At 35.0% G+C, this 25272-nt stretch overlaps 3 protein-coding genes across 4 annotated transcripts; 1 reads left to right on the top strand and 2 right to left on the bottom strand.

Moving 5' to 3' along the window:
- The first annotated feature begins 1232 nt into the window (after positions 1-1232).
- Positions 1233-12888, top strand: LOC141671059 (NAD kinase 2, chloroplastic). Of its 2 annotated transcripts, XM_074477149.1 has the most exons (8): positions 1244-1655; positions 7380-9299; positions 9503-9624; positions 9716-9857; positions 9937-10161; positions 10266-10340; positions 11998-12099; positions 12412-12888. In XM_074477149.1, exons 1-8 carry the CDS (start codon positions 1428-1430, stop codon positions 12613-12615), a joined length of 3018 nt encoding a protein of 1005 aa, XP_074333250.1. In that variant the 5' UTR covers positions 1244-1427; the 3' UTR covers positions 12616-12888. The 2 variants fall into 2 exon arrangements, with proteins under 2 accessions (XP_074333251.1, XP_074333250.1); XM_074477150.1 differs by lacking the exons at positions 10266-10340; positions 11998-12099; positions 12412-12888 and having other exon boundaries at positions 1233-1655; positions 9716-9795; positions 9937-10154.
- Positions 12889-18038: 5150 nt separating this feature from the next.
- LOC141670395 (codeine O-demethylase-like) lies at positions 18039-19965 on the bottom strand. The gene is made up of 4 exons (XM_074476214.1): positions 19635-19965; positions 19268-19515; positions 18517-18844; positions 18039-18415 (listed from the first exon to the last, which is right to left on the bottom strand). The coding sequence occupies exons 1-4, from the start codon at positions 19863-19865 to the stop codon at positions 18179-18181; spliced, it is 1044 nt and encodes a 347-aa protein (XP_074332315.1). The 5' UTR covers positions 19866-19965; the 3' UTR covers positions 18039-18178.
- Positions 19966-21566: 1601 nt separating this feature from the next.
- On the bottom strand, positions 21567-24465 carry LOC141672624 (uncharacterized). Its single transcript, XM_074479276.1, has 5 exons — positions 23901-24465; positions 23215-23774; positions 22947-23129; positions 22648-22852; positions 21567-22540 (listed from the first exon to the last, which is right to left on the bottom strand). Exons 1-5 carry the CDS (start codon positions 24421-24423, stop codon positions 21762-21764), a joined length of 2250 nt encoding a protein of 749 aa, XP_074335377.1. The 5' UTR covers positions 24424-24465; the 3' UTR covers positions 21567-21761.
- Between the last annotated feature and the right edge of the window lie 807 nt (positions 24466-25272).

Raw genomic sequence — 25272 nt, 5'->3', positions numbered from 1 at the left:
TTCCAGTTATATACGTGATATTTTGGGCAAATATAGAAAGTTCAGGGATAACTGAGAATACCGTTTTGCAAGGCGCTTAATTCCGTCAAAATGCAAATGAGAAAACTGGCTTTCTTGCAAAACCTAGTCAAACATGAAACAAGAGAGTTGCTACCAATTTAAAAGTCAAATGTCATGAAAATAAAAAAATAATGGTAGGGTGATCAAAATTGTTTCCGGTGTCATCATCAATGAGGTGATAATTGCGAAATTTTAATTAATCTTAATTTAAATAATGTGTATTGTGAATTAATGTGAATTTTGGAGTTCAGAGTATTATTTTTACAATCAATTATAATAGGTATTTGACAAGTTTTTTCAAAATTAATTTCAAATTTTCAACTTTTTTTCGTTTAAAAATCTCCTTTCGAAAAATAACCTGACATGGATAATTGTTTAAATGTGTTTTTTAAGACTAAGCAAGCTTTAATGTCTAAATAAAACTACTAGCACATAGTCTAGGCAAATTACAAATGATAATAATATATAATACAAATTTAGTTAAAATTGACAAGACAGACATTTTTAAAATGTCAATAACCATTTTAACTTGTTTTATTATTGTTTGAATCATTAAACTGATCCAATCTATTAGAATGATTTTCATTATTAAACCTGTTCATTAAAATTTATAACCAACAAATAATTATAATTACAATAAACAATTACAAGTAATTTGGATCCAAATTAAAAAAAATCGAATAACCATTATTTGATGGCTAAAAGCCTAGAATACTTGGCATAAATGACTGTAATTCGAGTTAAGTAGACTGCGATCTCGCCCGGCTCAAACTTATTTTAGTAAACTCAACTCCGCTTATTTATTTAAACGACTTAATTTTGGGACAAAGATTTTGATTCGTTTAATTGAACCAGTCGGCTCGACTTGACTTGTGAATTAAACGAATCGAATTTGAGTTAAGATTTTAATTCGATTAAGTGTAAATTAAATAAGACTGCTCTTCCGACTCGTTAAAATTGACTTTTTTTAATTAAAACAAGCCGGCTCAACTCAGCCTGTAAAATTAAATCAGTCGATCTCGGGCAGAGTTCTAAACTTAATTAATTGTAGAACACATCTTAACTCAATCAATTAATCTCTACTCATATTACGACTCAATTAATCTGCCTCGCCTCGTTACTTGCATCGAATACTTTTGTTTATATTTGACCATAACCAATCCTTTCTTGCCACTCATTCAAAACCAGAACACAATGATCACGTCACATCAACATAACATTAACAAGCACACAACCAAAATCTAAATGCCAAAAACTAAAACGAACCCACACCCTAATAATAACAACCAATTATCTAATCTTCTTACACAAACATAACAACACACATACACACATATAGACATACTTTTTAAGTTTGATATGGTGGCATGGCAACTAGTTCTTGGACATGTCACTTGCTTATAATCAACACAACTCCCTCTCTTTTTATTACAAAACACCCACTCAATCTTTATTCAAATATTAAAAGCAGCCCATCTGGGTTTAAACTGCGGCGGAGCAGAGAAAGCCGGTCATTTCAACGGCGTCGTTTTGGGGTTGTTGTCACTGCTCAGCTCACCAATCATTTCTATTCAACTACTGGCTTAGACTCCAAGGTGGGTTTTTTTTTCTTGGTTATTTTAGTTTTATATATGCTCTGTTTTTGATTTTTTTATGAAATATATTGTTGCTTTGCTGATTGTTTAGGTTTAGTTTGATGAAATAACGACTAATACGACTATACGAGGAATATGTTACTTATTTGCTATAAGGTGTGTTTGATGGTAGTGTAATAATTTTAAAAATTGGATTTTTGGAGAGTGGATATGCAAGGATGAATGGATGATCAGGGCTTAGGATTTTTTTTTTTATTCAAGAACTTTTTTTGGGATGGGGATTAATTTTGGGGAGGGTACCCCTATATTTATCGATTTTTGCAGAGGCTTTCCTCTAATTTAATATAAACATCCATTGGTAAAAATCAACTTTTTTTGGAGCATTCTTAGATCAACATTGCCATCCCATCGCTACACATTAAATAGATTTGTTATTTAGCTATTTGAGCTGAATCATCGTAATGAGCAGTCCGTTTCATGACTTTAATTTCACACTGTTAAATCATTTCTTTAGTACATGGATTGATACCTTGACTGCATCTTCTTGGAGACATCGCAGCATTGATATTTTTTTTTCCTATTCTACAGAAAAAGAACAAAGCAATAGGTTAGGTGGTACGAGAGAAATCATAGTATCTATTGATCAATCAAAGGTTATAATTTATAAAAAGGTATTATAGGTCACAAGGCCTAATAATAATAATAAAAGATATGATATGATCAAAATTCGAAATTAAAAAGAAATCTGAAACTAACAAGTAACAAGGACATGACTGAATAGGCCATAAATAATGTGAATTGGTAAATATTTCAAATCCAAAACACATTAGGAAAATATGAATAGAAGTTGAACCTGGCTTGGATTAGAAGCGTACTCTTCTAGATCATTTTCACACCTCCATTATGTACGAAAATGCTTTGAACAATTTTCTTCAAAGCCTTTTCTTTGGTCACCGGTTCTCTCATCCATTCATTTTGTTCCTCGGAAACTAGGTACTGGTCACGAGTTATTGTGTTCCTTTTTTTATTAAATAGGAGAAACTTAAGACTTGGGGAAAATGAAAGGAAATGAAGAAGAGGACAATGAAATATGTAAGGAAAGAAATCAACGAACATGCACTATTGTCCTAAAGTGTAGTGAAATATTAATGGGCTATAGTATAATTCTATTCCCATCCGGGGGTAGTACTAATTTGATGATGTGAGTTGTTTGAGTACTTTGTTGAAACTTACTAATGGGGTTGATAATTTTCTTTTGATTCTAAACTTCCTTGTGGTTTAATATCGAATGTGGTTGTTATATTGGTCTTAAAACTAAAATTTTGCAATCATGATGAAATGGATGTTGTATATAAATCTTTGCTGTAAATATAATTGTCATTTTACATTACTATCACACATAATCTTTTTTTAATAGATGGAAACATATATGGTCGGGAAAGCATGGGTGCGACACTCACCCGACGTACTACACACCCGATACGTTCGGGTGCGGGGTGCGCGAGGGGCGGGGGTGCGGCCATATACGTACGGGGTGCGCCACCCGGCGTGTCCTTGTATTTTCCTGTTCCGATTTGTGGTGGTGCGGTAAGGGGGGGTGCGGGAACGGCACATATCGTAATTAAAAGTTAAGATTGTGAGGAATGATAGAGTGTCGCCATTATTTCCGGCCGTTCTCCGTTGTTCCATAGTTAATATCTGGGTACTAAAACTTGTCTTCGTCGCCGATCTGTCTTGGTGGGGTTGTTAAGATGTGTACTAGAGAGCTGCATGTGTGTATATATGTGTGTATATGTTGTGTTTGACTGTGACTAATGCTTATGTCGGGTGTTGTGTACTTCTGTGTTGTGTACTTGTGTTGTGACACCGACCAATAATTATGAAATTATATATTATTCCTATTTATACTATTATATTTGTTAGGCAGATTACCCCTTTTATTATGTACCCTTTTTATCAGCTTTTTGTTACATCATTTAAATATCAAGGATGATAAAATTATATTTTTATTCTCTTTTTTAAATATAGTTACTAAATATACATATTATATTTTTATTTTTAATATTTAAATATTTGCTGTATCCCCACATCCGAATCCCGATATTTTGAAATTTGCCGAATTCGCGTATCCCTGTACTACGCACCCGCACTGCCGCACCCGTGCTTCATAGGATATGGTGATATGGGAAGATATATTGTAAGCTTAAAATACAATAGAAGTGTCCCGAAAATAAAATAAACAATATAATTTTCTTTCGTGAAGACCATAAACTGCCTGGGCATCACCTAGATGCCTAGAACCGAAATGGTGTCAATTGTTTCTCCAAATCTGCTACATTACTAAACCTTAAACATTGTGGGCGCTTTCAATAATTATATAATTGTCCATGTTATTCCATAATGTACGACGCTAAATCTAAAGCATTTTGGGTGCCGTCAATAATTGTGTGTTATGCGTTTCGCATAGGCTTCGCCTTGACAACTATTGCTTTAAGTTCATTTGATTGAGATTTTTTTTCTTGTATACTGATGCCAAACGAAGAATTGATTGATTATTGAATTGAGAATTGTTTCTCTCTTGTTATAGGTTGCGATCCTAACAAACTTCTCTTATGCAATTGACAAATCCTAGGGGTAGTGATTATTTTTCGGTCGGATCACCTTAGGCGTGGATTTTATGCGGTTAATCCACAAATGCCTATCCTTTTAATTGTTTTTACCCTTGTCCTGCATCACCGTTCTTCCCCAAACACCAGTACACCATCCTTTTCAGTGCTTGTTTGCCCTTTCTCACAACCCTTTGCCTAAACCTTTTATCGAACATCTTCTATGTAATTTAACAAAAAAAAACTATTCACAATTACTATTCATCAGTCAGACACTATTTACTGGTACCGTTCATCCAACATACTGTTCATTAGCGGAAAAAATATATTCCATGGCCAGAAATATGGAGCTTCTTGATGATATAATAGTAGACGCCAAAAGCATCAATAACGAACTCAAGAGTATACTTGTTATGGTTGATGACTTAGTAATGGGGCGGAGATAAAGTGTCAAGAGATTATATTCGATGTCATGAAGAAAGTATTTTAATTGTTTAAGAAAAGCATGTCCTTGAACCTCTAAAAGTTCAGTGTATAAATATTTAAAAAGAGGTAGATAAGGTTACCAAGATTGAAGAAATTGTGATGAAGAAGAGTGACATCATTATGGTGGAGCACATTGATTGTCTTGGAGAAGACAAAATATTGGGAGCTATTGCTATATCAAGATATTATATCCAATCGATGTTGCTTCCAAAGGTTTTGCTTATGGAGTTGGAATTTGATGTTATCCCACGACACATCATCTCTTTGTTCGTTGATTCTCAAATTTTATAAATATTGTGGACGAGTTTTTTTCAAAGGCAGAATGATGACAAACGAAGAATTGATTGATTATTGAATTGAGAATTGTTTCTCTCTTGTTATGGGTTTTCGATCCTAACAAGTTTCTCTTCTGCGGTTGAGAAATCCTAGGGGAAGTGATTCTTCTTCGGTCGGATCACCTTAGTCATGGGTTTTCTGCGATTAATCCACAAATATCTATTCTTTTACTTGTTTTTTACCCTTGTTTAGCATCATATACAAATACTTCCGTTTATTTACATTGATAAGTTTTTCTATTTTGCTTGACCAAAAATGTGATTCCACTCATTTAAAGGTCACTTACTTTCATTTTTTGTGTTTTAGATATTCTTTTATGCTACGATGTTTAATTTTCAAAATGGATGATTTTATGTTTAATTATGGGTTAACCAAAATTTGTTGGGTTGGCCAATAGATAAGATTAAGATTTTTAATCATGTTATTAGTTATTGACAAATAATTAATAATCGAGGGAGGGAGTGAAAATAAATAATTCTGCATAACATGCTTAATTGGTAAAGAAGAGATAAATTGTAAATTACGAGAATTGATGTACTTTGAGTGCATGTAACATGATACCGAAGATCTTTGTGATGAAGAATATCATGTGGAGAGAATTTCGCTTGTTAAAGAAAAACAAGTGGTTGATATCATTGAGGTTAAGCATATTGACTTCATCATCCAGGAGTATTTTCCTAAGCCTCCTTCGTTTGCTCATCAATTTTCATAGTTCTTTGCACCTCAATCGTTTTTTCAAGAAGCGCATAAAGTTCAACTTGGTTTCATTTTATCATTCTCGCGTGCTTCTGGACTTTTACGAAACTCGTGGCCGAGTTTTCTCGAACAAGGGGAGAATGTTAAGGAACGAGATTGAAGAATTTTTATATATGTTTAAATTGGTTTATATATATTTAGCTTTGAAGAATTTTAGGTCAGTGGGTGTTCCGCTGTTCATCTGCCCAAGTTTTATTTTATTTTTATTTTTTATTATTATCCATCTTTTTACTAGCCATCCTACATCAATAATGCGAATGGCTTAGTAGTAAGGCGTTTAATATTTTCCATGTACTCCCCACATCCCATAATTTTTGGCTTGTTTGACTTTTAAGAGTCAAATTGACCAAACTTTGATCACAAATTACATATATAAGGGTTAAGAACAAACATAAAAATTATACTGTTAGAAAGTATATCTAACGTACTTTATGATATATTTTTTAGATTTTCAAAATTATAAGAAAATTATATGTAATTTGTAGTCAAAGTTTGGTCAATTTGACCGCAAAAAGTCAAACAAGCCAAAAATTATGGGATGGAGGGAGTATGTGCTAGTGAGTCCAAATCTATGCACTTATACTAACAGATTATCAAAAAAAGGTCATAATGTACAAGGTAATTTAAAGTTTTTGGTTCAAATACTCTTGGTCCCCCCCCCCACAATGATCAAATGCTAGATCAGTCCCTGATTATCCGTGAAACCACCCTCCACTCTACTCATCGTGCCTCAATATGTTCATAACATCTTCCCCAACCTCTCCATCCCTTTGAATAGAATCCAAGTACCTCAAACAGTCTTTTTTGGGCATCACTCTCCAAGACTAACTTGTACTGTGCGTTCCTTGTACTTCTAATGCGTCCCTCCATTTCAACTTCACATTTACCTCTTCCTGCACTTCAGCAACTAGAATAATGTCATTGCAAAAAGCATACACCACAGACTCTTCTAAATCATCCTTTTTGAGATCATATTCAAATTTACTGCAAAGAGAGAATGCACATTATACTGTTCATTGTGAAGTCTGAGCTCAACCGGAAAATAGTGCGTAGAAAATATTGATGCTCACCAACCAAGATCCTGCCACATGTCTTTGCTCACGAATACATATCTTGTATCACTCTTACATATATTGTTGATATGCGATCCTTTTTTATTCTTTTACCTTTTAAATTTAATGACTATGTAGTCCGGAATTGTCTATTTCAGCAAGTAATTGCTCAAAGTGAATATTGTTTTACTCTTTGTGATCACTCTCAGGTATCGGCTTTTTTCCCCTATGGATAAGGTTTTTATCTTTTTAGATCACGTTTTGACTTGATATTGACTTGAACTAACTTATTGAACATAATTGTACTCTATTGTGTACTGGTCCCGGAATATGCCATTTTTTTGTGTGCATGGATTTACTCCGGAAAATCTATTAATTTTTGGCCTTAAGAGCATATTTTTTTATTTCATAGTATTTTATATATATTTACTTTTGGTTTTGTATTTTGTCCATCTGCTTCTTGTATTGAATTTTTATTCCATTATCAGTCCAGTGACATATCACAGTTGCCATGGATTGGTCCACTTCCTGGAGATATAGCAGAAGTTGAGGCTTACTGTAGAATCTTTAGAGCTGCAGAACGTCTTCATAATGCATTAATGAAAACACTGTGCAATCCAGTAACGGGAGAATGTAGTGTGTCATATGGTTTTCCATCAGAAGATAAGCCATTATTGGAAGACAAAATTGTGTCTGTTCTTGGTTGTATGATATGTCTTTTGAACAAAGGAAGGGAAGATCTTCTTTCTGGAAGATCATCTATGACCTCATCATTTAGCATTTCTGACGTAAATATATCAGAAGACAAGCTTCCACCACTTGCCAGTTTCAGAACTGAGATGAAAAGGTATTGTGAGAGCTTACATGTTGCTCTCGAAGACTATCTTACCCCTGACGATATTGAAAGAGTGGGTTTATGGAGGAAGCTACAGAGACTAAAAAATGTTTGCTATGATTCTGGTTATCCACGACAGGATGGTTCCCCATGCCATACGTTGTTTGCAAACTGGAATCCAGTTTATTTGTCCACTTTAAAGGAAGACCACGAATCTGAACGTTCTGAGATTGCTTTTTATAGAGGTAGCCAATTGACTGAAGAAAGTCTGAAGTGGCTCTTAGAAAATGGATTTAAAACAATTGTAGATCTCAGAGCAGAGGCTGTAAAGGATCATTTTTATCAGACTGTGTTAGATGAAGCAGTTGCGTCTCAGAAAGTGGAATTGGTTAAACTTCCAGTTGAAGTTGGTACTGCTCCAACGATGGAGCAGGTTGAAATGTTTTCATCATTGGTGTCTGATTCAAGGAAAAAGCCCATATATCTCCACAGTAAGGAAGGAGTTTGGAGAACTTCTGCTATGGTCTCTAGATGGAGGCAATATATGACTCACTACAGATCCCAATCCCCCTCTAACAAGGCAATCTTAACAAATGGCATCATGTTAGGCGGTATTACCGATATGAAAAATCTGCAGATGTCAAAGGAAGATGTACTTGATGATAAGAATGAGATTGTGGAAGTTAATTCAAAGACAATGTACAGTGCCACTGGAAAACTTTCCAAGCAAGACTCTTCAGCTTCTGAATATAGCAACCACTCTGATAATGGCGTATCTGGTTCTCTTGATAACATGTCTATTTTACAGACTGTTGATGTTAACAAAAATGAGTCTCTGATCGACGATTGGCATGCTGTAAAACCTTTCCACTCACAGCTACCACCTTCTAATGTGTTTTCCAGAAAGTCAATGTCTCGGTTTTTCAAAAACAAAAAGATCTCACCTGCCAGATACTTTAATGGTAAACAGAAAAGATGGATGGAACTGTGCGGTTCAAGAGGGACCTACAATGGAACAATTCTGAGATCCGAAATTAGTCAGACCAATGCTGAATTAGTAGACCAGAAAAGAGAAAGTTCAAAAGGGTCTGCAGTTAGTCATGTGAATCTTAGTACTAATGGGTCTTACAAGGGAGGTGGTAGTAATACATATCAGTCCCCTGGCCCCATTTCAATTGCATCTAGTGACAAATTATATACCACAATGAAAACTGGTGATCATATTAGAGCAACCAATGGGTTAAATAAGAGTGTTAGTTCCTTAACCATGTCTGCTGATCAAAGGAATAAGACAACAGCCACTGTGTCTTCCCAAAATGAAGAAGCGGAGCTGATTGAAGGAAATATGTGTGCTTCAGCAACAGGTGTTGTGAGGGTGCAGTCAAGAAAGAAAGCAGAGATGTTCTTGGTACGTACAGATGGAGTCTCATGCTCTAGAGAAAAGGTAACTGAATCTTCCTTAGCCTTCACTCATCCTAGCACCCAGCAACAGATGTTGATGTGGAAATCGACTCCAAAGACTGTATTACTACTGAAGAAATTAGGTGAAGAACTCATGGAAGAAGCTAAAGAGGTATTACCCCAAAATCGTGGAATAAATTAGTAGAAAAATGTCTTTCTGGTATTGTCTAATATAATATATATATATCGTTTTTAGTTGACAAGATCTGCAGTAATCGATTTTTTTGGTGTTATTTATTTCATTGTACAGTTTGTGTCAATGATTGTTCAGTTTTTCAGCTTTATCTATGTTAACAACATTTTATGCAAAAGCAGGTTGCCTCTTTTCTCTATCACCAACAGAAAATGAATGTGCTTGTTGAGCCTGAGGTCCACGACATTTTTGCCAGAATTCCTGGTTTTGGATTTGTTCAGACCTTCTATAGCCAAGATACCAGGTACTATGCCGTTTGGTTTATACAAAGGAAGAGCATAATTGTTTACTATGCTATTGTGTAAAATTCTGATCCTAGCTGTTTTTTAATGTAGTGATCTTCATGAGAGAGTTGATTTTGTAGCTTGCTTAGGAGGGGATGGGGTTATACTTCATGGATCAAATCTGTTTAGAGGTGCCGTTCCTCCTTTCGTTTCGTTTAATCTTGGCTCCCTAGGATTTCTTACTTCGCATATTGTAAGCTTCTAACTTTGATATGATATGTGATTTTTGTAGATTTCTATCACTCTTAGTCTACAATTTTCTTTACATACAGTTTTCAGACTACAAGAAGGATTTGAAACAAGTTATTCACGGGAACAACACGATGGATGGTGTTTATATAACTCTTAGGATGCGACTTCGCTGTGAGATATTTCGAAATGGAAAATCAGTGCCTGGAAAAATATTTGATGTCCTCAATGAGATTGTGGTTGATCGTGGTTCGAACCCATATCTTTCGAAAATTGAATGTTATGAACATGACCGCTTAATAACTAAGGTGCTGCATAGTTTCTACATTTGCTAGAGTTCTGATTTATAATTAAGTTGCTGCAGACTAGTACATGTTCCTGACATTGTTGCTTATGTTAAAATTATTTAAAGGTTCAAGGTGACGGGGTCATAATAGCCACGCCAACCGGAAGTACAGCTTACTCTACAGCTGCCGGAGGCTCTATGGTAAGTATGGTGTTCTTGATAGTGCTTAATATATAGAAATATTTCATATTGAATTACAACTTTAAGTGATATAAGTAGGCACATTAAACCCTGCATCTTGACCAGTTTTCTCGCACTCCTAAATCTAACATGGAACCGTAACAATTCTTAACCCACTTGGGGATTAAAATAGAGCACAGGGAGACTGTATTATGTGGCTTGGGAGAAATTAAATAAATTCCATGATTTCTAAATACTTAACTAGAACTTTCCCTTTTTTCTATTCCATCGGACCATCTGCAGTTCTCTCCCCAACTTTTGGCTGTTCTTCAACATAAGCTTCATCTTCTAATAAACTTTCTTCAATAAATTGCAACCTTTGAAGTTCATGGAGCTTAAATGTCTAATATGTCTATTCTTAGTCTGCATTCAGTTTTTTGTCTTTGTCTAATTTCAAGGATAACTTTATACTTTTCTAATTGATGGCAGTTTGAGAACTATTGAACTACCAAAGTTCAAAGAATGATCTGTTTTATGATCATCCTCTAAGAATAAACTAGTAACAATTTTTGTGCAGGCGATGGGTACAGAAAATTATGCTAATATGTAACAATTTATACAAAATTGTGGTGATCATAATTGTTGATTTTTTAATGTATAATAGCATATTATAAAGAAGAAGATACAATATTGATGTAAAAATCTGAATGTGCATCTTCATAATCATTTAAATGTGCTATTGCTATATATAGATTATAGAGCAACGTAGCTAGCAAACATTATCAAATCTCCCTAAAAATCTCCTACAATTCAAAACCTTATTCAAAGTAATCATCGCTACAAACTTGGCCCAATTTGAGTATTTGACCAACTATTCTAGATATTCTAAAAATTAAAAATGCTTAGCATATGTTCTTATCATAAATTGCATGATTCGATCAAAGAAATGAATAGCTTCTCTGAGTATACTAAGTACATACTTGTGATTTTTATGGGTTGTGTATCTCTAAGATATACGATCCATTCATCAAAATTATCTCAAGCATTCACTTTAATTATTGTACACTTGAGATAAATTTTGATAAATAGATTATTTACCTTATAATTACTAAACGTGATATATGTATCTGTTACTATGAAAGAGCAGCAACCCCTCTTGAGAAGACTGCATTCACTATCTTTAAAATGAACATCTTGGGTACTTTTCTCATGGGGCAATTTACCTTTCCTTGTGCCATTTTAAAGGCCTCATTTATTATGCTTTAGAGTTTTTTTCTTCATATGTGTAGCACTGAAAGCTCGTGTAGCGAGTGTATGTAAGTCATCTTTCAGTGGTGGACATCAAAAAAAGAAAGAAAGAAAACATTTCAATAGTGTAGCCAGTTAACTTGAAATAAGATTTTTATACCTAATTCACATTTTAGTTCCCATTATTTTTTTAGGAGAAGGGGGGCTGAGGGTTGGCAAGTTGTCACTTATATCTAGTAGATCAACCTTTAAAGAGTTTGTTACTCATCAGCTTAGTTTCTACAGAGCAGATTTAGTTCCTTACAAAATAAACAAGAACTTAAGCAGATTATCTTTTAGAGTTTAGACAACTTGGCATCTTTCAGTTTTTAGCTGTGGACCACATTAACCAAACTATTCTCAACAAACTTACTGATTGTTTTGTATGCAGGTGCATCCTAATGTTCCCTGTATGCTTTTTACACCAATATGCCCCCACTCCCTCTCCTTCAGACCTGTTATACTTCCGGACTCTGCCCGTCTTGAATTAAAGGTGTAGTTTATTTTCTCATTTCCTCGTCCTAAATAGTTTTTTACCATACTTAAGATTCTAAAGCATCAAAGTCTTAAATTTCTGTTTGGTCATTGCAATCGCATCTTGCTGATCAATACTTATTTTATACGTCTTATATGAACTTCTCAAAGTTAATTTCCAGGATTTAGATCAATTGGAAATCAAAATTTGAATGATTATATTATCACAGAAATTCCCCCACGGATTGCGTGTTTGTGCTAGTGTGACTGTTGCCACAAATTCAATTACAAATTAAAAACTACTAATTATTTAAATTTCTGATTTGGTTAGATACCCAAGGATGCAAGAAGTAATGCTTGGGTCTCATTTGATGGAAAGAGAAGACAGCAACTCTCAAGAGGGGATTCTGTTCGGATAAATATGAGTCAACATCCACTTCCAACTGTCAACAAGTGCGACCAAACTGGTGACTGGTTTCGCAGCTTGATTCGTTGCTTAAATTGGAATGAGAGGCTAGACCAGAAGGCTCTTTAAAGGACTCAGAAGTCTATTCAACTATGACTCGAGGTACTTGTAAATTACTGTACATAATATAGGTAGAACCCAGGCCATCCAGCTTAGAAGAATGATATTTACTGTTGTCACTCCCCACCATAGGCTCCGCAATGTAAAGGAAAGAACTTCCATTTCTTGCCATACATTTTTCCATTTATTTAAATATCAATACAAGAATGTAATAGTTCTATACTGTTCATTACATGATAATTGATAGAACAATTTATACGATTATATTAGTGACTGGCCTTACTTATTTTACACAAGTGTAAAACGAAATAAACAACTCTTGTTGTAAAATACTAACTATATTATAACAATAGCTGGATTAAATAAAAAGGGGCGGAGAGGTGATAAAGAAGAATGCAAGTAAAGAAGAGATTGTTGCTGGTGTATTCTTTTCATTTACAATTGCATGACTTTTATAGGCAATGCAAGAAATACACTATTAATTGCATGTATACAATTTCAAATATTAGTTGATAGCCCTACTATTACACTCTTACAATATTGACCATGTGCGACAATCATATTATAACACTCCCCTTTGATTGTCATTATGGATCATAGATTGCCTCATTAAAACTTTGTCAAAGAAAAACCCAGTGGGATAAAAAATTTGATGAAGGAAAAAAAGTACAATCTCCCATTGGAAAAACTAATCATTCTATTAAGTTTTGTTGTAACAAATCTTTAAGTCGTCGCATTCCAATACTATGTCGCAAATTCCCAAATGTTGAATTCGGTAATGATTTCGTGAATAAATCAGCAAGATTGTCGCATGATCGAATTTGTTGTATATCAATTTCACCATTCTTTTGAAGCTCATGAGTGTAGAAGAATTTTGGTGAAATGTGCTTCGTCCTGTTTCCTTTGATATATCCTTCCCTGAGTTGATCAATGCATGCAGTGTTGTGCTTAAACATGATAGTAGGACTTCTTGTGATGTCCGATAATCCACATGATTCTTGAATATTCTTGATGATAGACCGCAACCAAACACATTCTCTACTGGCTTCATGAATTGCAATGAGTTCCGAGTGATTTGTTGAGGTTGCCACTGTAGTTTGCTTCGTGGATTTCCACGAAATGGCTGCATCGCAATATGTAAATACATATTCAATTTGTGATTTACCAAAACGAGGATCTGACAAATATCCAGCATCTGCATATCCGATCAGCTGAGATGTTGAGTTTTTCGGGAAGAATAACCCAAAATCAATTGTTCCACGAAGATAACGAAATATATGCTTGATCCCATTCCAATGTCTGTCCATCGAAGCCGAGCTAAATCTAGCCAATAAATTTACAGCAGATGCAATATCTGATCTTGTATTATTTGTAAGATACATAAGTGCACCAATTGCTCCAAGATATGGGATTTCAGGACCAAGAACCTCTTTATCATCTTCTCGTGGTCGAAATGGATCTTTATCAGGTTCTAAAGATCTAACCACCATTAGAGTAGTTAAAGGATGAGATTTATCCATGTAAAATTTGTTCAAAACCTTTTTTGTATATATAGATTGGTGGAGGAAGATTCCCGATGACAAGTGCTCAACTTGTATACCAAGGCAATATTTTGTCCTTCCAAGATCTTTCATTTCAAACTCTGTCTTTAGATATATGGCAGCTTCATCAACCTCTGTAGCTGTTCCTACAAGATTTAAATCATCCACATATACAGCAATAATCACAAAACCAGATTGTGATTTTTTGATAAAAACACATGGAGAAATTTGATTGCTAATATACCCATTCTTTTGTAAATAACGACTAAGTCTATTATACCACATACGACCAGATTGTTTCAGTCCATACAATGATCGTTGAAGTTTAATGGAGTATATATGACAAGGTTTCTTGAACTCATCCATTTTTAACCCTTCTGGGATTTTCATAAAAATTTCACTATCAAGTGAACCATACAAGTATGCAGTAACGATGTCCATAAGACGTGTTTCTAATTTTCTTTAGATGCCATACCTAATATAAAACGAAAAGTAATTCCATCCATCACTGGCGAGTATGTCTCTTGATAATCAATGTCAGACCTTTGAGAAAACCCTTGTGCTACAAGTCTGGCTTTATATCTCATAATTTCATTCTTTTCATTTCGTTTTCTTATGAATACCCATTTATTCCCAACAGGGTTCACACCAATTGGTGTTTGGACAACTGGTCCAAATACTTCTCTTTTACGTAATGAATTTAATTCTGTTTGGATTGCGTCTTTCCATTTTGGCTAGTCTTTTCTTCAACGACATTCATCCACGCTTTGTGGTTCAGGATCAGAATTTATGTCGACATCCAATTTTGCAGAATACACAAATACATCATCGATTATGGCTTTACGTCGTCCCATAATTTTATACCATGCACATAACTTATTGAAATTTAATGATTGTTTAATCCCGTATCTTCAGGAGATAATACCACTTCAGGGGTATTTGCTTCTTCTGGAGCATGCGCCACTTCAGGGGTAAATTTTTTTATTTTTCTTTTTCGTGGTGCAACATCTTTTGCACCGACCGGTCTACCACGCTTTAGGCGTGGCTTTGATTCTGTAACCATTTCTTTTGTATCTGATTTTTGAATTGGTATATCTATTCTAACTGGAGTATTTACTGCAGGTATATGAGATTTAGTTATATTTCTAGAATCATTAAATGCGGCAGGCATTTGGTTTGCGATATTTTGCATATAGATTATTCTTTTAACTTCAAGTTCGCATTGACCGATACGTGGATCTAGAAAATATAATCCTGATGCATTCCATGTTAGGTTAGGATTAACTTTATTTGAATTTTTATCTCCCCCTAAGGGAGGAAACATAGACTCGTCAAAATGACAATCTGCATATCTTGCGGTAAATAAATCTCCGGTTAGAGGTTCCAGATATCTAATTATAGATGTGGAATTAAAACCAACGTAGATACCTACTTTTCTTTGATCTCTCATCTTCGATCTTTGTGGTGGAGCAATCAATACATATACAACACTTCCGAAAATTTTGAAGTGAGAAATATTAGGAACTTGACCAAGTACCAGTTGTAGCGGAGAATGTTGGTTGTAGGAAGTTGGTCTAATCCTAATAATATTAGCACAATCATCTATGTTATTGTTGGCGAAATTTGTTTCTACCATTTTCTCTTTTTATTTTGAGAAGATTGGTATAGCTTAACAAGATGATTTGGGGCATGACAATTACGTGTCCAGTGCCTATCCATGCCGCACCTATATCAAATATTTTCAGTTTTCCTCCTCGTGGTGCCTTTCTTTTACTCTGTGATTCAGATTGCCACTTCCGGTGACCAGCGTTGTTATATGGACGAAAATGCCCGTGGCTCCGACCTCGTCCACGGTACCGACCTTGGCCCTGTCCACCTCTATACCCTTTTCCACGTACATTCTACTAGAATGACATGTTATTTACTTCAGGTAATGAGGCAGATCCTGTTGGACGAGATTGATGATTCTTAATCACCAATTCATGATTCTGTTCAGCAATGAGGAGAGTTGATAGATGATCCCGGTCTTAGTAAATCCGCGCTCCCTGTACATTTCTACTAAGTTGATATTGTTGGGGGTGAAAATTTGATAGTGTTTTATCGATTTTTCTTTTTTTCGTAAATTTCTCACCACACATAATAAGCCTAGAACTTATTTTGAACAAAGCAGAGTTATATGCTCAGACACTCTTAAAATCCTGAAGTCTTAAATTAGCCCAATCATTTTCAGCTGCATGTACATAAACTAGTGTCTGGTGATCGAACCTATTTTTTAGATTTTCCCATAAAATAAAGGGATCCTCGACTTCTAAGTAATCAGATTTTAAATATTCATACATGCGGAGTCGGAGAAAAATTATAGAGGTAAAGTTTTCTTCATTCGTGGATTTATTTTCTGCCTTTATTATATCGCTTAATTTCTTTGAACCCAAGTGCAACTTTACATCTTGTACCCATGATAAATAATTATCGCTAAAAATGTCCAAGGCAACGAACGACAAGCTTGTAATATTTGTCATACTAAATCTGAATTAACACAAAAATTATTAAATTTTAATTCATCAATGTAAATATTACATAAAATCCTAGTTAATCGGGTGCGTTAACAAGTACACAATAATCAATGTATCTATCATTATTATCATTGATATTATAAATAATATATATATATATATATATATATATATATATATATATATATATATATATATATATATAGGGGCTACTCCAGTAGAAACCAATTTAAAATAAAAACTAGAAACCAAATATTTTTTTTAAAACTAATTCGAAATATAACACATATGGTATGCAAATCGATCGTTGAGAGATGTAGAAAAATACAGTGAAATAGGATTTTTAAAAAAACTTATGGTTTGACGGGAAAAATCAAATTAAAAACGGAGGGGAAAAGATGAAATTGGGTGTGGGAGGGTGAAGAGTAGTTGGATGGGGTGATTTAGGGGGATCATTAGATTAGGTAGATCTAATGACTTAGATTGATTACTAGTTTTCATTTTAATTTTAATTTGTATTTGATTATTCCCCTATATATATATATAAAATGATAAATGAACTTTCACCCGCCATACGGACGTTTGCGTATGCAGGTTATCTTCGACCAATAATAAATTAAAGTGGACAACCCTGCATAAGTTAGTTAGGGGCATAAAGTTATTATCCGATAAGTATGCCATTTATAAATTAAGGTTACCACTATATTTCGGTATTACCCAAAATTAAATGGTATCGTAAAATAATTTTTGCTCCGGTCATATATATTTAAATTATTAGTAGAGGGTGTAACCACGTCTACTCCGGTCATATATATTTAAATTATATGTAGATGTTTTAAACACGTCTACTCATATATATGTATATTTAAATTAAAATTATACCTTCTCAATTTCGGCAGAACTTCGTGCTGATAACGTGTTGTAAAACACTAACTATATTATAACAATAGTTGGATTAAATAAAAAGGGACGGAGATGTGATAAAGAAGAATGCAGGTAAAGAAGAGATTGTTGCTGGCGTATTCTTTTCATTCACAATTGCATGACTTTTATAGGTAATGCAAGGAACACACTATTAATTGCATCTATACAATTTCAAATGCTAATTTATAATCCTACTATTATAAGCTCACAATATTGACAATGTGTGAAAATTATATTATAACAACTCTAACATAAAAATATATGAAAAATGGTTGAATTAATGTTATTTTGGGAATTTCTATCTAATTTAAACTGATCATTTCCACAACACCTAATCCCCTCTAATTTCTAGAAATACCCAGACAGTGATTTCTATATATACTCGGACGCAATACTAGACTCAGGCTATAATTCAGATAAAATATACCGTAAATATGAAGCTCTAGTCCAGTCATCTTCAACTATATTCTTTAAGGAGCAACTGCCCAGTTTATCAACTGATCTATAACATACAGTTGTACATGTAAACAAAGTCGCTGGCATTTTATTAATTTTTTTGGTTCCAACTAAAATTTGTGCATTTTGACATAACTATCAAATTTTAGCTGCTTCTATAGTTCTCTTCCCGTGCTGATAGTTTTCAAAGTAACTACCAAGATAATTCTTGATTTTCTTGTATAATCTTGGCCTTATCTCTGTAATCAGCTCTTCTGCCGGTTCAATATCACTACTAGAATCCGGAATACAGAACACAGCCACAGTCATTCTCTCCCTTTCTGAATTTGTCACCACTCTATGCAATGGACTCTTAAATATCCCATTACTCATTATCTGCGCACACCACAAACAAACACACATCGTAATGTTCGTATCTGCTTTCCTGTTTTCATTTTTGTAAAACTGTGCTGTAAACAAAGCTTAATGTGAATTACCTCAACTTGATCACCGACATTGACAAGAAGAGCATCAGGAACCGTAGGTACCGTAAACCACTGATCACCTAACAAGACTTGAAGGCCTTTCACTTCTTTGTCTTGCAATAGGAATGTAATAGCTGATCCATCTGCATGTGGTTTGGTTCCTAGAGTAAGTTCAGGCCTTGGGCAAGGAGGGTAGTAATTAAATCTCGTAACCATGCTTGCATTTTTTCCATACTGATCCAAAAAGCAGGTTTCTTTCAAGTTCAATGACCTTGACAAGGCCTTCAAGACAACTTCATTTAACAACTTTAACCTCTCTGAGTATTCCTGCAATATTTCTCTGCAGTAGAAACCATATGTTGCCACAATTATCACTTAAACTGAGCTAGCTAGTTGTATAGTTGGCTTTTTGAAAAGTTTAACAGCTCTATCAAACCCTAACGCGTGTTAATAGAAGATACTAAAAAGATTTTATAACATGATCCCTAACTTGTAGGTGTAGACAAACACAATTAATCCTCTAAGAGAACAATATTGTGGGTATGAAACATTCCCTCAGTTCTAGTAGTGGAACATCATAAGAAACCTTACTAGAAATCACTCGTCTAGTGGGAGTATGAGGTTTTTAACCTGAGACCGCTGCTAATCTGAGCTCTAAATCATGTTAGGTGATCTGCTCTTTCAAAATTATAAGGTGTTAGGGTAGACATTAAGTATATCTATACATTTTATCTATAATTTATTGTTATGAGAAGTGTGTTACCTAAAATTTTTAGGATTTTGAGGCCAAAGATGGAATTTCCTCTGGTCCTCAGGGTTTGTGGAAAGATACACACGGTCATTCCAATCAAGAATTTGATGCTCTGAGAACACTGGATCACTACCATATCCTTCCATATCGTCACCAGTTCTTAGGCACTTGAGCTTTTCGTTCATCGGAAGTGCAAAGAAGTCTTTGCCTATACCATGCACTTGGTCTAGAAATGAACTTGTCATTCCATGATTAATTGCCTGGGAGAAGAAGAGACAAACCACAAATCCAAATTCACGGGGATCGTTAAAATCCGAATATAAGTTAAAGAAAACACCGTGCTTTAGTTAATTACATAGAGAACTTAAAAATCACAAACCTGAAAGCAACCACATGAACTTAAAGATGTTCTTAGTTTTTCTAGTTCTTCATCTGCAGACGGTGATGAATATTTCAGAGAGCTGAGGTCAATAACCGGAATATCTATCACTGGAAAATTAATACTGATGACATCATCATTGAGTTTATAAATATATCTTTCCGGAGGTGTGTTACAATTCACGGCCAGTTCTTGAACTGGATTAAAAACCGATTTAAGAGTTTTGGCCATGTTGATGTGGGCAGCTCTTGGGGGATTGTTGTAAGCTTAGAAATATTTCTTATTATTGTGGAGGGGTGGAATTTGAACTGTTTCATTGAATCTTCTCATTGTCTGGTTAGCTGTCATTGTCCTTATTAGCTAATATACAAGTTAAAAATCATTTAAATAAGATTATTGTGTCTTGTTATCTGCATACTGTTGAAATTTTGAAACGATCAGAAGCAATGTACTTGAATGTGTCATTATCACAATGGCGTGTCTTGATATAAATACAGTATATATTAGTGATGAAGATCAGTGACTTTCATATAGGCCATGTTGGTGGTATGATATATAGCAAATTAGCAACACTGGAGTGCAGTGGCGGATCTTTCCAATATAAGGTGGGTCGGAATTTTTTTTAATGAGCTTGAGCCAAGCATTTGACATATTCTGTTCAGGTTCGGCTCGAAATAAGCTCTACTGTTCATGCTCGGCTCGAAAAAAATTAAAAATACGATCTTATATATTATAATATTGAGAATATTTTCGACTGAAAACCTCTTTTAATTGCTGCAGTTGCAATCGTTAGAATCACCAACAATTTTACCAACATATAAACCCAATGATATTTAATATCTTTTGTGTAAGGCTGTAATACGATCTGGGCAGCTCGCGAGCTCGCCCGACTCGAACTCATTTTACTAGGCTCGTCTCACAAACGAGCTCGAGTCCGGGTAGAAGTTTCGGTTCATTTAATTAAATGAGTCGGCTCAACTCGACTCGTGGAATTAACGAACCGAATTCGGGTAGCGTTTTAGGCTCGATTTAGTGTAGATCGAGCCGACCCGACTTGTTAAAACCGACTCGTTTAGCTAAACGAGCCGGCTCGACTTGACTCGTGAAAATTAACGAGTTGGGTTCGATAGAGATTTAGGCTCGTTTAACTAAACGAGCCGGCTCGACTTAATTAAACCCGACTCGAAACCCGGCTCACCTGGACCGAATTACACCTCTATCTTTGTGTTTTCAACCATATTTTGAACGAGGTCAAGAATACCATTCAAAATTTTGAAAATCAACTTTGGTTCTTGTGTCAACTATATAGTTAAAAAACCGATCTACAAGTGATTATAAGACGTATTTGATCAAATCCTGAATGATAGAATTTTAATCAAAAACTGATAAAGAATTATGTGGATTGAGACATGATAGGCAATAAATCAACTTCATATTAATTTCATTATAATTATATCAAAATCAAAATTAATGGTGTGAAAGTGGTTTAACTAGAAATGCTCGTTTAATATCTATTCTCATCATTATTTTTTGTCATCTATTCCTAACTGCAACTTTCATTTGGAACTCATAATTTTATAAAACAAAAAATGTATAACTTTCACTTATAAATGTTACCCCAATGAAAAGACTTTTGCCATAAAAAAAACTTTAGGGGCCAATTTTTTTTAGAAAAATTAAGGGGTTCATTTTTAGTTTTTATATAATTTGAATATATATATTAACTAAACTAAAAATTTAAGGGGGTCGGATAACCCCTGCGATCCTGTGTGGAGTGTCTAATAAACATAGAAAGATAGAGACCTATAAATTTCATATAAACTATTTATATTGCTTCGTTCTGTTATTTCGATATAGAGAGTCCGTTTTCTGATTTATTACATAACTAGTAGGATAAAAATCAAGACCCATTGCCTGGTATAAATCTCTATATATTTTGTCATCACATTATTAAAGTAGATAGCATACATGATGATTGAAGAAGTAGTAAATTGCACAAACATTAGCATAGATTTTTACATTGAAATTGAATTTACTGTTCAAATGAGGTGAAATGAAACCGGCATACGATGAAAGTACACGATTAAACTGCAGGAGATAGAGAAACAAAGGCTGGCCGGCCTGCAATCAACAACAGTTTTTGGGGATGCAGAGGTGGCCAGTCATGTGCCAACTTTCAGCTCCACTAGAAGGTGCATGAGGACAGGCTGGGGTGTACTTTTCTTTGAATTGCAGATTCCATTTTGCATTCGGGTCATCTGTTGAAAAATTGGTCCAAGTAGCCGTTGAGTTCTCATATCTAGTATGTGTAAGGCGTTTGAAATTCTTCAGATCCTCGTCTTTGTTTATGTCGTATTTGTCAATGTCGTATTTCTTAATGTCTTTGATGTCCACAAGGAAAATATCTCCATAAGCCCTGACGGAGTGGTCCACCAGAGGCAATGAGACGGGATCAACAGAAACACCAGCAAGATCTGCTGTTACAACAATGGACTCCCCATCTGGACTGAAAAATGGATGGTTTATATGCCCTGAATAATCATATCCACTTGCACAAACTCTAACTATCACGTTGTGATACTTGGGGTCGGAGTCAGGCTTCACTAGATATACTGAAAAAAATCCTGCATCCAGTTTAAAGTCCTTTCGCGGCACACCTGTAGTGAGCTTGTTACGAGTGGAAGAAAATACGATCCAGTCTCCGTTTGGAGACCACTGGCAATGTGTGTCCACATAATCACCAAATGTAATCCGCCTTATTCTCTGTTCACCATGATCTCCTTCGTTGACATCATCCATTATGTATAAATTTTTATATCCATCAAACACTTTTCCTTGAGAATCCTTTGGGTCTTCAGGATACTCATGACGATGATCTCTTGTAGATCGGTAAACTAGTTTTGTACCTGTCACCATTGTAAAGTTAAAACCAATCCATCCCTGTATAAATTATTGCTGTTTCACAATTAAACAGTGATTACAGAATGATAAGGATGAACAACTAGATAGATACCTTCAGGATTAGTAGAAGGGAAGGCATTATTGGTTTTATCTTCATCATCTGTGAGCGCACTTGCATGTCCAAAAGCACCAGCTGCGTTCGGGATCTGATATATATGCAATGGTTGATCAGGTGTAAAAGCCGGTCCTACACATATGTACAAGATATCCTTCTTCTGGTTCCACACAGTAGAGAAGACCTTGCCGGGCTTATCCAGCTATTCATATTGGATAGTATTCCAAATTACTATTAAGATCATACTGAATCCAAAGACTTCTATTAGTTATATGGTTATGGTATATTATACATACCTCGTAAACCTTGCGCATGTCTTTGTCATCAGCTACCCAGACAGACTTGAACTCATTGTCAACAAATGCAACCGTCTTGCCATCCTTCGTAAATGTTGGAAATGCTCCAGACAATCTAAATAGTTCAACATCCTCAACTGGACTCTGGATCTTATGAAATTGTTTCTCGATGTTTTCTCCTTTCTGTCAGTCACATGAAAGAAAGTAGGACTTCAGAGTACTGGAATAAACAATTGACTGATCTTTGAAGTTTTCAAATCTAATTTACCTGGACAAGGTCTGAGTTGACACGATGATAACCGATGCGTTTGGAATCTGTGCCAACATCCATGATCAGAAAGGGGTTAAAATGATCAGCTAGAGGGTTTGTTTCTTGATTGAGATCCATGAGTGGTTGTCTAGTATTTGAATCATACACTATAATGTGACGATAGTGTTCTGCAGTACGGTCAATACCAAATTTTGCCAAATCACGAATCATTGACACTGCTACAGTTGTTTCATCGATGGCCACAGGGGTCATGGCATTTGATGTATCTGGGGTTACTCGGGTGGGTTCTGAGGTATTGGTATCAGTGAATTCAACACGGAAAACTGCCCAAAATTCACCAACCTTGCGGTGGAAAAACAAGACATTTTCACTTCCCCATGTCGGCCAGCCTCCATTCTCCACAACCATTCGGCGCTTGAAAGGCTTCTCAACATTCATCACATAAATAGAATTCTTTAGATCTTGGATCTCCCCAGCCCAACCGGCCTTCTTCTGGTACGATGCTACTGCTATCCTCTTTCCAGACGGTGACACTGATGGGCTTAAATCAGCTTGCACTGCAGATGAATGAGTTGACAAAAAATTAAATCAAATTACAAGTGCAGTAACACTAGACCTATAGTAAAACTGAAAATAATGGAATAAAAATAGTATAAAGTTTACATAATAATCTTTATGCTTACACGATGGAGTGAGTCGATCGGTTCTTCCGGTCTTGAGATTAGTTTTGTAAACAACAGTCCAGGGCTGACGACGACGAGGAGCCGGTTCCTTGGTACAGATATAGACGAGAGTATCTCGTCTAGCACCGGCAATGCATGGACTGTCTTCCATGCGAACACCATCTGATCGAGGGTAAACATCCTCGAAACTGAACACTTTGGTAGTAACATTTTGAGATGATTTGGTGATAGCAAAATGAAGTGTTTCAAGGTCCTCTCGTTCGGACACGAACACCATGCCCGAAACAGTACCATTATCTACATCAGCATCCTTGATTCCTTCAGGAACCAGTTTAGGACGCTTGATAATGAGTTTAAGAGCTGTGGGTGGAATGGAATGGCCATTGAAATTGTAGGATATGCCGTCAGTCATTCTAAGCTCTTCATGTGGTGACTTATTAGGCGGCAAAGGGCACGAGTAAATTTCCAAAGCCACGGGTGGACGATAGGTTGTGAAGAAGGCAATGCTAGTCTTCTTGACCATATTGTTTTGTGTTTCTGAATGTTTTAGCTCAATTCTCGAGTTTGAAGTTGCAGTGAACTTAACTAGGAGAACATGTCACTTTAAGTAGGAGAACCCTGATGATCAGTTAAAGTTAAAACTAGATACTTTAGTTTTAAACCTTTACTGTGTCCTCATTTTTTAACTGCAATCAAACAAAACTACAGAAGTCTGCAATGTCATTTTATTAATTTATGATGAAAATGTGTGAATATGACACGGCACCTCAACAACCTACAGTTTGTTTTATAGCATAGGATGTTAATAATAATATTTCATTTTCACTCCGTGTATGTCCCATTTGCCACCTTCCCAACTCAACTTCAATCGACTAAATGGTTGTCACATGAATTAAATACTTAATTTTATGTCACATAAGATGCCAAATGCAATGCCAAATCATTTTAGACATTTTTTTTTTTGCATCCCTAGCTCTTATAATGTTGTTATATATAACTTTGTATATTAGAATTAATATTCTTTACACCTTAAAGACTAATTAATAAGATAAAGTTTGAGTTGTTAGATTTTAACTTATTACGTACATATTGCAGTAATATATTAAGAAATTTGATATTAAAAAAATAAATTAAGAAACTTGTTTTTTTTCCGTGTACTCGGAGATAATTAAACAATAGCTAGCTAACGGTTTAATTCTGCATGGTTGATGATGATTTTGATTTTGTTCTGCACAGTCGAGTGCCGTTCCTGAATAATGTCTTGTTGTGAGTTCAAGTCTAAAAGTTATTTTTTTTTTTTTACAAACAAGTCTAAAAGTGTTATAAACCTTGACTGAAAATATTAGTTATGTTTAATGTAGAGGAAGTATAG

The sequence above is a fragment of the Apium graveolens genome, chromosome 7 (assembly GCF_009905375.1).
Source record: "Apium graveolens cultivar Ventura chromosome 7, ASM990537v1, whole genome shotgun sequence".
NCBI lineage: Eukaryota > Viridiplantae > Streptophyta > Magnoliopsida > Apiales > Apiaceae > Apium > Apium graveolens.
This window is presented reverse-complemented; position numbering and strand designations above follow the sequence as displayed.